The 15,538-nt window shown below is 41.5% G+C and overlaps 1 protein-coding gene across 1 annotated transcript; it reads left to right on the top strand.

Moving 5' to 3' along the window:
• Positions 1-436: 436 nt before the first annotated feature.
• On the top strand, positions 437-14,320 carry Ereg (epiregulin). The gene is given in 5 exon segments (NM_021689.1): positions 437-617; positions 10,466-10,552; positions 12,197-12,320; positions 12,950-13,099; positions 14,029-14,320. Coding segments are annotated over 5 exon segments (489 nt in total). The 5' UTR covers positions 437-571; the 3' UTR covers positions 14,111-14,320.
• The last annotated feature ends 1,218 nt before the right edge of the window (positions 14,321-15,538 follow it).

Raw genomic sequence — 15,538 nt, 5'->3', positions numbered from 1 at the left:
TCCCAAACAGGGAGTTATTCCAGCCCTGAGTTGGCAACTCAGCTCTTCAAAAGTATGCGGTGGAAACACCAGCCCTGACTACGACAGTCACCCACAGCAACTAAAGCCACCCACTACCCGGCAGATGACCCCACAGAACAAACCAACCCATCTGGTCCAAGCTCCCCACCTCCTCAGGGCTTGAGTCTGAAGATAGGGAGGGTGGAAAACTTTGGGGAGTAGTCCCAGCCTCACTAGAAGGACATTCATTCCTCAAACCCTCCTCTCAGGTAGGTGTTCCTGAGAGGGAGGAGGACATCTGGCCAGTCCTCCGCTGGCCACCACTCCTCCCCCCGGGGGGTGGCATTAGGAAACCCTGGACAACCCGCTAGTAAGTCCTCGCGTGCCTAAGCACCTCCCCAGACTTATAAAGGTCACTGTGTGGCGCCCTAGTTCAGCTCACTTGCCTGGCTGCTTGGAGTCACAGCGACTTGCTTGACCCTGGTCTCTGGATCAGCCCGGTTCCTACTCAGCCACAGGCGCCTTGCTCCTATCCGCCGTCCAGCGCTCTGCGAGCTGCACCGAGAGAAGGATGGAGACTTTCCCCGCCGCTTGGGTCCTGGCACTGCTTTGCCTTGGTAAGCCCTCGCCGCCCCCAAGAGGAGAAGCGGGGAAGGAAGTCCCCGTGCTTTTGTCATAAGGACAAGTATGGAGTTGTCCGTCGGGTTTTCAGTCTAAGAGGATGTCTTCTGCTAGTCTGTCTTTCTCACGGGCGGGGTTGGAGAGGTGCAGGATGGTGCGACTTGGTCTGTTAAAACTGCATTTCGTCAATAAATTCACTAATAGTTTATGTTCTTCATGAATTAATATCAATTTAACTGGGATTTTTTTTTAAGTTGAAAAGGGTTTTTTTTTTCTTTTGAAAATGAGGCAGCTCGAGAAACCCAAAGGTATAGACAGTATCTCTGATAGATATTGATTTACTTTCTTGGGGTGCGGCAGGAAGAGATTGGTGCAGCCTGCTAGGACCTTTGTGCAAAGGACCCGGTTTACAACCAGGGACTTCTGGGATGTGCCTGCTCCAGCAGGGCCGCTGGGGTCAAGGATACCTGGGCAGGTCCAGAAAGAAACTGCCAACACACCTTTGACTTCACCCCTGCCGATTTCCCCCAAAGCCCCTGCCTGCCTCTCAGGCTGTAAAGATGGGTGATTTAGAGAGATTTTGTTTGCAGTTTTCTTGTCCAAAATGAATTAGCTCTTGTCGGCAGGGGCACGAGTCAGGGAGGGGAGACCCCACTGTTTGTAACGTTTCTCTCTTTAGCTTTATTTTGTTTAATCAATTTTTCCTAATCTCTTCAGGATCAGATGACTTAAGAGTTGTACATAAACTTTCCCAATAGATGAACGTTTTAACAAGGAAACAAAAGTTGCCAACCTCACATTCTTGAACTGGCAACGAGATCAATTTCCCTGAGACACTATCTGTGCAGGATGTGACAGTTAAATTATTATTTTTGACACGCCTTACAGTGGTTTGGAACCCTAATGAAGCGCATAGTATGCATACTTAGAGATTACACGTTTAAGGGCAAGAACCCAAGTGGAAACTGGATCTGTGGTTTCTGTCAAAAAGGAGCTCAGAATGCCTTGGGAGAAGAGTCACTTGAAACAATGTGGCTTTGCTGGGTTTGGCTCGAGGTCTCTGTAAAAAGGATCAACTCTGAACAGTGACAGTCTTCCTCGAGTTAGACATGAACCTGGTCGTGGAGCCACCTTGTTCTTCCACTTGCAAGGTATATCCCAACAATGCAAGTGGATATGCTAGTGTGGGACAGCAAGAGTCTATGAATAATGAGGTCGTTAGCCACCTAGTGCGTGTGTGCTGTGTGTGTTTCTGTTGTCACGAAAGCGCTTAACTCCTTTATTGCAGTGCTTAATTACAGTTCACCTGTTTCATCAGCCTGGACCCAGCCCGTTTCCAAATGAGCTAGGTCAGTTTCTGTTCTCCCAGTCTGTTGAGATACTTTTTGTCACTAGAAACGTTCCTGTTTGGAGTTCTATATTGTATCTCTCTGGCCTGATATGTAGGTAGGTCTTATTGTTTCATTCCAAAGCATAGAGAGGGGAGTTGGGGCGGGGAGCAAGGCCACTAATGTTGGAATTTGGGCTCCTTCTCAAAGAAAAGATCGTCTAGAAGTCAGACTCTGTCCCTCTAAGGAAAGCGATATTTTAGATTTAAGCAGATTGCCTATGCATTTATGATTATGAGAGTCAAGTTCCACCACCCATCCCTAATGTATGCAGTTTCGAGTAGCTACATGCAACCACCTCACTATGGCATGCCTGAACGTTTGAGATTCGTGCTCTTGTTTTATGCACAAGGAAACTGACCCGAGTCCCCACACAAAACAGGTGGTGAGTGAAGAGAGGCCTGGCGTAAGTTGACTAGCATTCGTAGTTAAACGAACATCGGGTAAAAGGGTGGGCATCACTCAGTTAGGAATGGTTTTCTGGGGGTTGGGGATTTAGCTCAGTGGTAGAGCGCTTGCCTAGGAATGGTTTTCTGAATAATCTGTCATTTCACAGCTGACTTGTCCCTTCTGATCTGGTGAGGTCAGAGAGAGGGTGAGCCATTTTTCTTTTGACCCCAGCAGTTGGCGGAATAGTGAGGCTTGGTCTGAAGTCAAACATTCTCGCTCATGTTCAAATGGGGGTTTTTTTTGAAGATATTCATGAGCGACATCTCCGTAGCAATTTGGTGTGGCTTCACTCCACGGTGGGGGGACTAAGGAAGAGTAAATAGTCTTCCTCATAAAAAACGAAGAGAAGCACAATCTCAGTGAGACCATGGGATTGTCTTCTGTTGACCCTGGGAGTTTATGGTCTACCTCACTCTGGGCATAACCCGAGATGACACACCTAGGCAGACAGCATGCTGATGGGACTCTCCCATCCGGATTTTGACCCAGGTACCCCAGGTGCCTTTTGCATTGTCTTACCAGGTGAGCAACTTAGATGTCTGGTTCAGTACTGGATCCAAATCCAGGAGGTGAGACAAGAAGTAGATGTTACCAAATGCTTGCTGTGGGCTACTCCCATGTTGTGTTAGGCATCTTAAACCCTATCACCTCATTTTATCCTTAAATAATCACTGGAGGAAGACAGATATGATGGTGTGCTTTTGGTCAATGCAGACATGAAGACTCAGCGATATTGAATACCTTACAAAGACTAGGAGACTGGGGGCAAAACGCAAAGTTCAAGGTCATTCTTTAGCAGGTGTCACGGGCCCAAAGGCTAATAGGGGGTCAAAATAACATGTTCTAATACAGAAACTCCAGAGTTAACTAAGGCTGTCCTGGGACTTGGAACCTGTTCTAGGTGGGCTCACTTCTGACGCCAAACCAAGCAGAGAAAACAATCTATCCTTCCAACCTGGGCTAAAATAGTTGACTTTTTTTTTTTACATAACATTCATATTATGTATGTATGTATGTATGTATGTATGTTTGTATGATGTGTATGTGCACACAAGCTTGCGTGTCAATAGCTTCCATATTGCATATTTATTATTTATGATTTTGACCAAAAAGGTTTATTTTTATTTTTATTCATATAGAACTTAGATATGAGCTTCATTATGAAGTAGTCATCGAAGCTGGCTGGGTCTTTTCTTTCTCTTATCTTCCAAAATATATACCAACTAAGACAGTAAGGAAGAGAGTATCTTTGTTTTTATCCCTTGTGTCTTTATGTAATTGTCAATTTTTTTGTCCTTTTTATGAATCTTCTATTTTCTGAGAAGAGAGGCAGAAGTGAGGGATCCTTTCTAAAGAGACTATAAATGGAGGTGTGGCTTCCTCATTTGCACTATAAATGTAGGCTTATGCAAATTGTCTATTAATGTGGCTAAAATTGCTGTTGGGAACATTCCAGTGGTAGACAATGGGAAGGCTCCCCAAAGCTGTGACAGGCAAGAACCTTTGAGAGGAGCCACCTGACATCCTTGGTATGCCAACGCAATCCTGGGATGTCTTTTAAAAAACGAGGTAATGCAACAGACTCAGTGTCCTCTGGCGATACTGTTTGTGTAAGTCTGGGTGTCTGGCTAGAGAACAGATAAAGGTTCAGTTGCATTCTAGGTTAAAGTAAAGATTTAACGAACTAGCATGCTATTTCTAATGCTCAAGATCATTTAACCTCTTAGGTCAAAATCACGAATTATAAATATGAGATATGGAAGTTACTGTCACACAGGCTTGTGTCTACACACATTTATCATGCCACCATTAATCTACCTGTACCTCTGGTGCTGTTCTAGTCATACCTTAGAGTAAGTCTGTACCCAAGCAGGGTTAGTGGGGACGTAAGGAAGTAACAGGTTATGTTAGATATCCGTGTTAGCTGGATTCATAACTCAACAGACATGGTGAGTGAGCATTGTAGGGTGTTTAGCAGCAAATCAGGATTCTACCCACTAGATGTCAGTAGTAACCCCTACTGTGGCAATCAGAACCCCCTCCAGACCTTGTCAAATACCCTTGGTTGATAAAATTGGCCCTGGTTGAGAAGCACTGATCGAACATAGGCTTTTATTGTCTCCCATAATTCACAGGTTGAACTACCAAGTTGCTCATGCGTCTAGGAGTCTGGGTACTACTTCTAGTGTTTTAAAAGTCATCTTTGGGGGTTCCATGATCGAATGCTTGCTTAACATAAGCAAAGTCCTGTAATGTCAGCATCACAATGCCTATCAGCTCAGCAATGCTTGTCGCTGGTCTTAGCAGAACTTGGGTCCTGTGAATCCTTTCTTCAGACATTGCACAGCTGGCCCCCCAGCTCCTGTTATACCCCTCTGCCCATTCACAATACTAAACATATCCCTTCCCTTCCATTTATTTTCCTTGGTTATTTCTGTCTATCTTTCTAATAACAGTTCCTCACATTTCTCTTTCTCATTCCATACTATTTCCTTGGAATAGGTAAATGGCTCCATTATATACAATAAAATCTTCCTCGATCTTCAAATGGGCTTCACTAGCTCCTTCCAGACTCTATGCATGCATAAAGGTGATGTAGGACCTTCAGATTGGAATCCAATCACTCACTAAGTCTTCTCTTTATGCCTTCCCTCACAAATGCCTCAAAGGGGCTGTCCTGCTTGCTTCCTGCACATGCACGGGTACTGTGACCTTGGTATGGTTTGATTGAATACTTACCGTTCTTCATATAGTCTGCTTTCTTCATCCTCACTCTAGTTATAGAACGTCACGGGATCTCTGAAGGACAGGAATTATGTCTCTTCTTTCTTCCATCATGTTCAGAGCCTCACAAATAAAAAGTGCTCAATAGATATGTATTGGATCAATATTTCATTAAGGTAACCAACTAGAAAGAGGCATGAGATGAGCTGACTTCCTCCTCTTCTAGCTAAACCCTTCCTGTGTATGTGCCTCTCACTGAAGTCTAACTCTTCAAGGCAAGGCAAGTCTATATACTCAAAACGACATCTTCGTGAAGGATGAGTCTTGAGTACCTCTCGATATGTGCTCCATAGTATGTAACTGCTCGGGGTGAAAATGAATTACCTTCAAGATTTTTAAAACCACCCACTCATAACAATATACTTGCACACGCCTGTATTTCCAGGAATAGTTAGACTGAGAGAGGAAGTTTGAAAATCTGAGACTGTCTTCAGCTATATGGCGAGAACATGTCGTTTAAAACAGTGTCAAAGGGTGTTTAAATGACATCATTTTCTTGCATGTGTGCCTGTGCGTGTTCACTGGTTAAAACTTTTTCCTTGTGAAAAGATTTCATATTTGGCCTCCAGCATGTACAGTGAAAGTGAATTGGTTAGCATGCTGCTAGAAATGTCATGAAATAGTCAAAGCTTCAGTCACCACCATGACTACAGCCATCACCATGACTACAGCCATCACCATGACTACAGCCATCACCATGACTACAGCCATCACCATGACTACAGTCATCACCATGACTACAGCCATCACCATGACTACAGCCATCACCATGACTACAGCCATCACCATGACTACAGCCATCACCATGACTACAGCCATCACCATGACTACAGTAAAAAGACACCAAAGGACAACCATATCTTATGTATAAGAATATACACACATTTTCTCTGAAATACAGACTGTTACCAGACAGGACAGAAAGTAGACCTTTTCATGATGTGATTTGAGAGAGTCACTGGTGCAATCTCACATTTTAATATTATTGTATACAATTCCATCTGCACAATATTCTGCTGGCAGATAACATATGAGTAGAATTTTCCCTTCACTTTTTCTAAGTGCACAGGATCTAATGGATGTACTGTTATCAAAAAATTTTGTAGTCCCACCTCAGAAGAAGAAGATGGCAAACCAAAAACCTCCTGGGGACAGGCCAGCTGCTGTGACACTGGAAAAGATTCATAGCAGATGTGCCTACCTGTTTGGCCAGGCAAATATTACTCTTCTGGTCTAAATATTCTGAAAGATTTTATTGGGAAAAGAAGGTGAACACCTCTCATTCACTTGCATCCTTTATTTTAGACAATTTTTATTTTCTTGATGGTTTTCTAAAGAAGCTTTCTCTGCCTGAGGTTTGGGAACCTTTTGCTGACTGGCTCTTCTCTTCGGTCACAGAATCCCGGTTTCCTCTCCATTGGTCTTCTCTTTCCTCACTAGGAAGCAGGTCAGAAGAAACTGTAGGCAATGAGGGCATTTTGTATTTCAGATATTCTGCCTACCTGTTGGGCAAACAGGTCCTAGCACTCCAGGGCCCATGGCTGTAGCTGTCAGGGCTATCCCCATTCCGGTGACAGCACTCAGGCTCTCCCACGCACATGCACAGTCCCCATCCTTGCCTAAGGCTGTAGGTTGGGCCCTGACTCATGGCAAAGAGGCGAATTGCATCCTGTGAGTCAGTGGATCCATTTCCTGCTGGTGTATTTGAGATTTCCCTGAAATGCAGTCTCCCAAAGGTGAAGGGGGAGATCAATTGAGAAGACCAAATTCCTAAACCCACTTGGAGCTATGACCCTTTTAAAGTCTTAAAGTGGTTTTGCTCTTTGCTTTACATGATGAAGTTGAACTTCTAAGCACCAGTTGTGTGTCTATCTATGCCACGTTGCATGGACTTCATCAGGATCTTACATTTTGTCATAGACGTGATTCAAAATGTTTAACCTTGTGAATGACTTTAATAGCAGGAATCCACTGTAAGGAACAAAAGCCTTAAGTAAGATATTTGCAATTGAACCATAGATTGTTGTACACAAACCCACTAAAATTATTAAGAACATAAGACTAAGGAACCATGTGGATATGACACTGGGTCTTATTCCTTCCTTGTATAACTTTAAAATAATGACTACTGGGCTGTGATTGTGGCTAATGACAGAATACTTGTCTAGCATGGGCAATGCTCTCAATCTAGTCCTCAACACTGGGATGTTAAGTTGGGATGTGGCTGTCACAGGCCTCTGTGCATGGGCTTTTCAATCTCCGGATCGCCACATTTATTCCTCTATTCAACTTTTGAAAGTCTTGTGTTAGGCATAGCTAGAGATCAGCAAGGACTCCTGTTCTAAATCTGACCTCTGTATACAAAGATAGATGATTTAGACCCATTTTTTTTGCCATCCACTGGCATGATTTCACACTTTCATGTGATTATTTACAATTTCATCTGTAAACTATTTTGCTGGTGGATTACCACAGCAAGTCTCACAGAAACTGTTGAACCAATGAACTGTCTCTGCACAAGCACCGCAGGCCAGGCCAGTGTTCCAGGAGGTGCACACCCTAGGCTAATATTCTGCAACCCACAAAGACAAATATTTCACCTGCGGCTCAAGGATTCGAAGCTTATAATAGAAGATGAACTAGTAACTTATGAAAAGCCTTAATTAACGACATCAGAACAGTCAACAGCACTGGTTGGGATCAATTGCAGCCCCCAACAGGGTAACAGTTGAAGCAATCTTAAGCAGGAAATGCTCATCTTGACATCAGTACCTCTTCTTGCCTGTGTGACTTCTAAACAAAGGATGATGCGCTTGGACAGAGAGACTGGTATCCCAATCTTCGCCCTCCCCACTCCCACAGACAATGGTAGTTTCCTGGATTGAGAACTGAATTTTCTCCTCCGGGGATTACAAGGAAGAGTGGAGGGGGAGGGTGTTAAGGATGAAATCATGGACAGTCATAAGCCCAGTCTGTGCTGAGAAGACTGTCTAGGTGAAAGGGCTTAATTCTTCAGTACAGTGCACAGTAAAACTCTATCAAGAAATGGAGCAAAACTAACATGGTTGGGAGTCCATCTCCTTCTCCGACCCACACAGCTCATTCCTCACCTATGTGAAAACAGTTGTCATCTCTGTTGACTGACAGTACGAGACTCTGGTCCTTCCTTCCTCCCTCCCTTCCTTCCTTCCTTCCTTCCTTCCTTCCTTCCTTCCTTCCTTCCTCCCTCCCTTCCTTCCTTCCTTTCTTTTTTTCTTTCTTTTTTTTGTTTTTTTTCAGTCATTTAAGAAAGATTAATTTTGGTCTATCAAAGCAATGCACGTTGACTAGAGAAGCCTGACTAGGGAGCAGATTCTTCTAGAACAGTCGTTCTCAACCTGTGGGGTCTTGACTTGTTTGGAGGGCACATGACGCTTTCACAGGGTCGCCTCATATCAGCTATCTGCATGTCAGATATTTATATTATGATTCATAAAACTAGCAACATTACAGTTATCAAGTACCAGCAAACATAATTTTATGGTTGGCGTCACCACAACACAAGGAACTGTATTAAAGGGGTACAGCATTAGGATGATAGAGAACCACTGATTTAGAGCTTTCAGTGTTTTCAAACCAACGGAAGGATATAAAACTGGATCTTTAGGTCTTGTCTTCTGTGGTCACTCAATAAGACATTTAATTTGCACACACTGGACTCATTTGGGGTGTGCTTGTCTTTATTGTGAATGGCATTGTTGGGTCAAGTTTGAAACATAGTGTAGGTGGTAGGAACCATGAGGTTGGACTTGAAGTCGATCTGTGTCTTGATGTTTAGAACACCCTCGTGTTGATTAATAAGGTCAAAGTTCCCCTAATTGAGAAGAAAAATCACTTTTTCCCAATATGGATTAAATGGTGCATTCAAATGCCAAATTATAGAGATTTATACTCTTACTATAAACCAGTAGAGGGCACTACCTGGATAGTTCAAACTACAGGCTACAGATTGACTGTCTGGAATATTTATGGGAAGCTCTGCTAAGTTTGGCATTTCTGGGGGGAAAATCCATTTCAGTCTCCCTAAAAGTCTGTAAGAACAATTGGGAGTTGGGGAAAAGAGTCACTGTGTCCAAGTAACATAGCTTAGGTTTTCTCATGCCGTTCTCGTTCTCACTTCCCCATTCCTTCCAAGCTGATGTAAATAATACTCTGCTTTAGCTTCCGTAGTGTGCTCCAAGCAGTATTCATCACAGTCGAGTATTACGATCCATTTCCAAGTTCCGTCCTGGGGTCCATTTGACGTGCATCTCCAGGAAGTTGCTTAAACTCCTTATGCTCAGTTCTTGTACATCTGATGGAGTAAATAGTTTCTTCCTTAGCATCTTTGAAAGCATAAAGTGAGATAGCACAGATCAAATGAGCAGAACTGTATCTCCACACAGTACACATTTGAGGCCAGCCAGTTGTGCCTGTTACTACTACTACTAGCACAACTATTGACTACATAATAGTAATTCCTACAGAGCAGAAAAAAGACTGGTGTTCAAAATACACAAAGATGAAACAAGAGAGGCAAAATCCTCTTGTGTAAATATGTATAGAATTAGAGGGCTCTTCTTATCATGTTTTCCATACAACTCAGAAATGGCCTGAGTCATTCTGACGCCTAATTTCCAACATTCATCTTTTGAATGAATGAGACAGTTGTTTCAAGCTCACTGTGATGACAAAGATGGGGTACTAAGGCTTGCATAGCTTGGCCTGCTTCACCAGCTCCTTCCAGTGCTAGATAAGACATACACATGGTCCTCGTGTATCCATGGGTTCAAAATATTTGAGAATACTGTTTGTACTGAACGTAGACAACACATTCTAACAGATATCATATAGCATCAGCATTGTATTAGGTTTTAGATGTAATCTGGACACTAGAAGACAAGCTCAGGTTATGTACAAATCCTATGCCATTTTATGAAAGAGATTTGGACATCTGTAAATTCACTATGTGTAGGCAATGTTGGAGCTAATCTGAATGAACAAAAAAGGACAACAATATTCTCACTTTATCTAGATTATATTTTGCGAATTATATGACCGTTTCCCTAACAGCCTGTTACCACTTTGATGAAGTAACTTCCTAAAACAGGACATCCCAAAATATACCGAAGACATGCAGAACCGTGAGGAAAGTTGCTTTCCTTGCAGCACTAATTGCATCTTTTATTTTCTTCCATAACCAGGTTCCCACCTTCTACAAGCAGTTATCAGCACAACCGTGATTCCGTCATGTATCCCAGAAGAATCCGAGGATAACTGTACAGCTTTAGGTAAGTCTACGGTCATGAAAGTAGCATCAAACTTCTACACATTTGCAAATGAAATGTAAATATCAATGCACACCAATGAAACAAGAGGAAGGGACACCTGCCGTATCATATCCATTTTTACTGGATTTTTAAACTAATAATTAACTAGAGACTTGTAGAAATTGCATGAAGGAATAACAAGGGAAGAAAGACACAGAGATGTAGCTATAAAGATTTGGATTTTGGAAACATAGAATCCAAAGAAAATCATACCTGGGTATAAAGTCGCTGTTGGAAAATATTTGAAGGGCCAGATCCCATGAAGAACCAGAAAATGAAAACTCCATACACCATATGTTTCTTCTTGATAGATACACCATGTAAGAGGGGTGGATATTCCCATTCTGTTTTGCCATAGGGTTCAGGAAACATTCATGGAGTGCTTAGTGTGATCAGTACCATGTTAAGGTAGGAATACAAAGGCGAAGGATAGGCAGTCATTGATCCCCCATGGGCAACACGGGCCAGGAGAACTAACCCTCTGTGCTTTGCTCTGAGCTAAATTCTAAATCCAAAGAATGGTTCTAGGTTTTCTACTTCTTTCTTGTCCACCACCACCAAGGTTTCTGGATGTTACCAATCTCCCTCCATCATTGGTTTTATTTGTTTGCTTGTTTTTATGGGCAGTTAATTGGGCAGAAACGAGTACTCCAACCAGCATGCTCTCTTTGGATAATTTTCAAATATTTTAGGTGAATCACTGTTTCATTTATTCTTTTACACACACACACACACACACACACACACACACACACACACAATATAGATAGATAGATAGATAGATAGATAGATAGATAGATAGATACATACATACATACATACATACATACATACATATTTGAGACAGCATCTCATGTTTCCCAGGCTGGCCTCAAACACATGCAGCCGAGGCTGATCTTGACCTTCTGTTTATTCTGTACCCACTTCTGCAGTGGGGAGGGGGCCACCATATCCAGTTCAGATGGTGGTATGGATTGGACTTGGGCTTTGTGCATTCTAGACACCTGCTCTGCCAATGGACCTACACTGCCATCATAAATAATATTTCTATTGAAAACTCTTACATTCGCTGTCGTATTTTCTTAGCGGACTATGTCAAAATTGGTCTAGTTCATGGTCAGGTATCCATTCAAGAGATATTCAAGAGGCTGGTCTCGTGGTTGATAGTCTCAATGATTTGGAAATACGCACCCAACCAAGGCCTATTTTAGAATTAAACTCTCCTGAATGAATTAATGCTTTCAACTTGTAATTTAAATATTTTAAGAGGAAGCAATTTCAGAATTGCTTTGAGACTTCAAAAACTGAACAAACAAAAGACACATTTTACTTTGGGGAGGTCGTGTGTGTGTGTGTGTGTGTGTGTGTGTGTGTGTGTGTGTGTGTTCTGAGAATTACATCCTCAAGATTCATTTTGTTTTAGCTTACTGTATTGTGGGTGATTGTTCATTGGTTGGGGGAGTGTGGTAAGTTGAGTAATGCTTTACCCCTGAAAATTCTTCACCGTTGACCTCTGACCTGTCTACTGAAGTTGCTTAGAGAAAGGATAGCTATACAGACAGAGTCCCAGAACACGAGTCGTTAACCTTTCCATTCCTTTCACAGTTCAAATGGAAGACGATCCCCGTGTGGCGCAAGTGTTGATTACAAAGTGTAGCTCTGACATGGACGGCTACTGCTTGCATGGACACTGTATCTACCTGGTGGACATGAGCGAGAAATACTGCAGGTGAGGTGACCGAGATGAGCATCCAATGACAGCTCTGAGCCTTACACTTTCCTCTCCTCCTCTATAGTCAATGTATTTCTACAGGCAGTTCAAGTATACTTTGTAGATACTATTAAAAACTTTATTCTTCAAAATAAGAAAGAAATAGAATGTTTCAGTCTGGACAGATACTTTGGGGTGCATAATAATGAGGGGAACTTTTTACATGCCTCCTCTCACTACAATGGAAAATACACATGCATACAAACACACACACACACACACACATATAAATACACATACATATATATATAAATACACATACATATATATATAAATACACATACATATATATATATATATATATATATATATATATATATATATATATATAATTCTAGGTAACCAGTACCTTGGCAGCAGCTGCACAGATTGTCATTTTGCTGCTGTAGTTTGAATTAGATGCTGTGCAGAACTATTTTACTAATGTTGAGTTATTTTTGCATTCAATTTTTGAATTCATCTTTATAGCTTTTGACAAATCATCCTGGTTTCTTGTACTGCAGTGGGGACTTAGTTCTTGTAAGGCCAGCTCATAGCGTGACCTCACTTTAAAATAATCGGCTTTCTTTGCGGCTGCTCTCTTTTAGATGTGAAGTGGGCTACACTGGTCTGCGGTGTGAACACTTCTTTCTTACTGTTCACCAACCCTTGAGCAGAGAATACGTTGCATTGACCGTGATTCTCGTTTTCCTCTTTCTTATTGTAACTGCTGGATCCATGTACTATTTCTGCAGATGGTAAGCCAGTTTGTTTTATTGCCTTCTTAAAAAAAAATAACCAAAAAAAAAAACAAAAACAAAAAACCAGACCTATAAAGTGGTTGAAATCTAAACACAGCATGAAAGGAATGAAGTGAAATCTGCAGCGTGTTTTTAGCAAAGATGCTTTGCTGTATAGCACCTGGGTTTCATAGCACCTGGGTTTCATAGCACCTGGGGTTCATAGCACCTGGGGTTCATAGCACCTGGGGTTCATTAAGTCACTGGCCTTCATTTCCTGCCTGTGTGCAAATAAAACTCAAATGAGGAATATAATTTCTTTATAAAATACAGACAGAAATTCTCATCCTATAATAATTAGGGTTCTCCCCTACAGTGATATTATTACAAAATGATAACTAAGAAGAAATAAAAAGATTGTCAGAGTTTTTACATGGATTGGACCTGTAAAAACTGAGAATACTAGAATAATAATGCCTGTAGAAATGCTTCCAGTTTATTTTTTTTTTTTTTTAGTTTGAAGTTGGGATGGATTGTTTAGTGATTTTTTTTTCCTCAGCAAGTCACTGTCTAGATTTTGTACTATGGAGCCAACCTGATGCTAATGCCCTTCCTGATTATATGTACCAGAACTTAGTAGTGGTGAGAGAAACTGATAGAAAAAGACAGTGGAGAATCAGTCCTGTCACTTCTTAGTGTTGTGCTCGCTCGTGTTGAGTCCTTGGGGAAACACTTTCATGGTGTTAGCTGTGTAGCCATGTGCATTGCTTGCATAAACTGCTGGACGGCAGGACACCGCTCTCTTGCTCTCTTGCTTTTCCCATTACCTGAACCCAACGTACTCAGTCTGAGCATTTTACATAGGCTCTTAGAGTCTGTGTATTTATTTCAGGGTTTGTTTTTATACCTGTTAGTTACAGTGCTGTTTCACTTCTGATTGTTTACAGGTACAGAAATCGCAAAAGTAAAAAATCAAGGGAAGAATACGAGAGAGTGACCTCAGGGGGCCCAGGGTTGCCACAAGTCTGAACAGCGCCATCAAATTGTGGACAAGGATGTGCAGCATGCCTGGCTGATGTCAATATTTTGTCATGTTAATAGTATTTATGTTGGGTCATGTGTTAGGTCAATAACTATATTTTTAATACACTTGGAAAGTGTTTTATTTTTGACAGAAATATATTTGCTAATATATTATATGTAAAGTATTTAATGCCAAAAGAAATTTGATATTTTTGTAAGAATTTCCTGAGTGTGATGCTTTATTGAAAAGCTTTAGGTTCACCAAGCTGGTGCAGTGCTTAGAGCAAGCAGTGCCCAGTCTGTAGCTTGGGAGGTGTCTGCAAGTCACAGTCCTTCGAGCTTAGTGATATGGTCAAGTCAATTGCATAAGTAATTTATTTTCTACTTCTCATGTTTGTGATAATTGCTTTGACTATATCATCATGTATTAAACAGTGATAACAGTGGGACTCAGAGGAGGTAAGCACAACTTGTATGCCTCGAACTACACATTTGAGCCAGCTAGTTCTGGGGAAGATGTGTCCCCAGCATCTCTGCTATAAGGGTTCAGATGTGCCTGTAGGGGACAAAGGACAATCCCCTGTACCAATCCACCCAAATGATTGCTGCTCCATCCACTCATCATTATGTGGGGTTGTTGTTTTGATTATCAATCAGAAAATCCATATTTGAGGACAAATTTGAACCCCATTTTAGAGTATTTATTTTTATAGGGAATTTACTGAAGAATAGTAACATTAAAGTAGAATCCAAATAGAATCAATTGTATTTTTAAAATACAGAAGGATGCCAATCAGATCTCATCTGATATGGAAATGTACTTTTGCATTTCACACTCAAAGGGTTTTTGTTTTTGCTTTTTTGTTGTTTTGTTCTTGTTGTTGTTATTTTGTTTGTTTAACACAGATCTCACTCTAGTCCAGACTGGCCCCAAGCTCATGATAACTCTCCTGCCTTAACCTCTTTGGTTCTTGGTGCCCAGTTTCAAAAAAAAATTTTTTTTTACAGTACACAGTTCAGACAACATCTTATTTCAGATTTTAAAGCTACATTTTAAAACATATTATCTAAATGCAGGAAGTGAGGGAAATACAGGAAAAATAAATCACAATCTATTTTCCCCAAAGAAGAAATGCATTTGAAAGCTTTTAAAATTTAGATTTTATAATCCATACCCATGGAAACTAAAGTGAAGCCTGCCCCTTTTCTCCATCCCTTGTTTGCCTTTATGGAAAGATGGAAGGCTGGTTTACACTCTCAGCCTGCAGGTCTTAGTGAGTCACTGAGAATGTTCTCTGCAGTTATCTTGAGGGCCATTGCTAGAACACCTTTTCCCAGGAAGTAGCCTTGTGGAACGTTCAACCTTAGGTGGAATCTCTCTGGAACACATACCAGGTCAGGGAGGGCCTATTCTTCCTCCAGCTTTTTCCTGGC

The sequence above is a fragment of the Rattus norvegicus genome, chromosome 14 (genome assembly GCF_021556685.1).
Source record: "Rattus norvegicus strain SHRSP/BbbUtx chromosome 14, alternate assembly SHRSP_T2T, whole genome shotgun sequence".
NCBI classification, from domain to species: domain Eukaryota; kingdom Metazoa; phylum Chordata; class Mammalia; order Rodentia; family Muridae; genus Rattus; species Rattus norvegicus.
The sequence above is the reverse complement of the archived record's forward strand: the minus strand, read 5'-3'. Positions and strand labels throughout refer to the sequence as shown.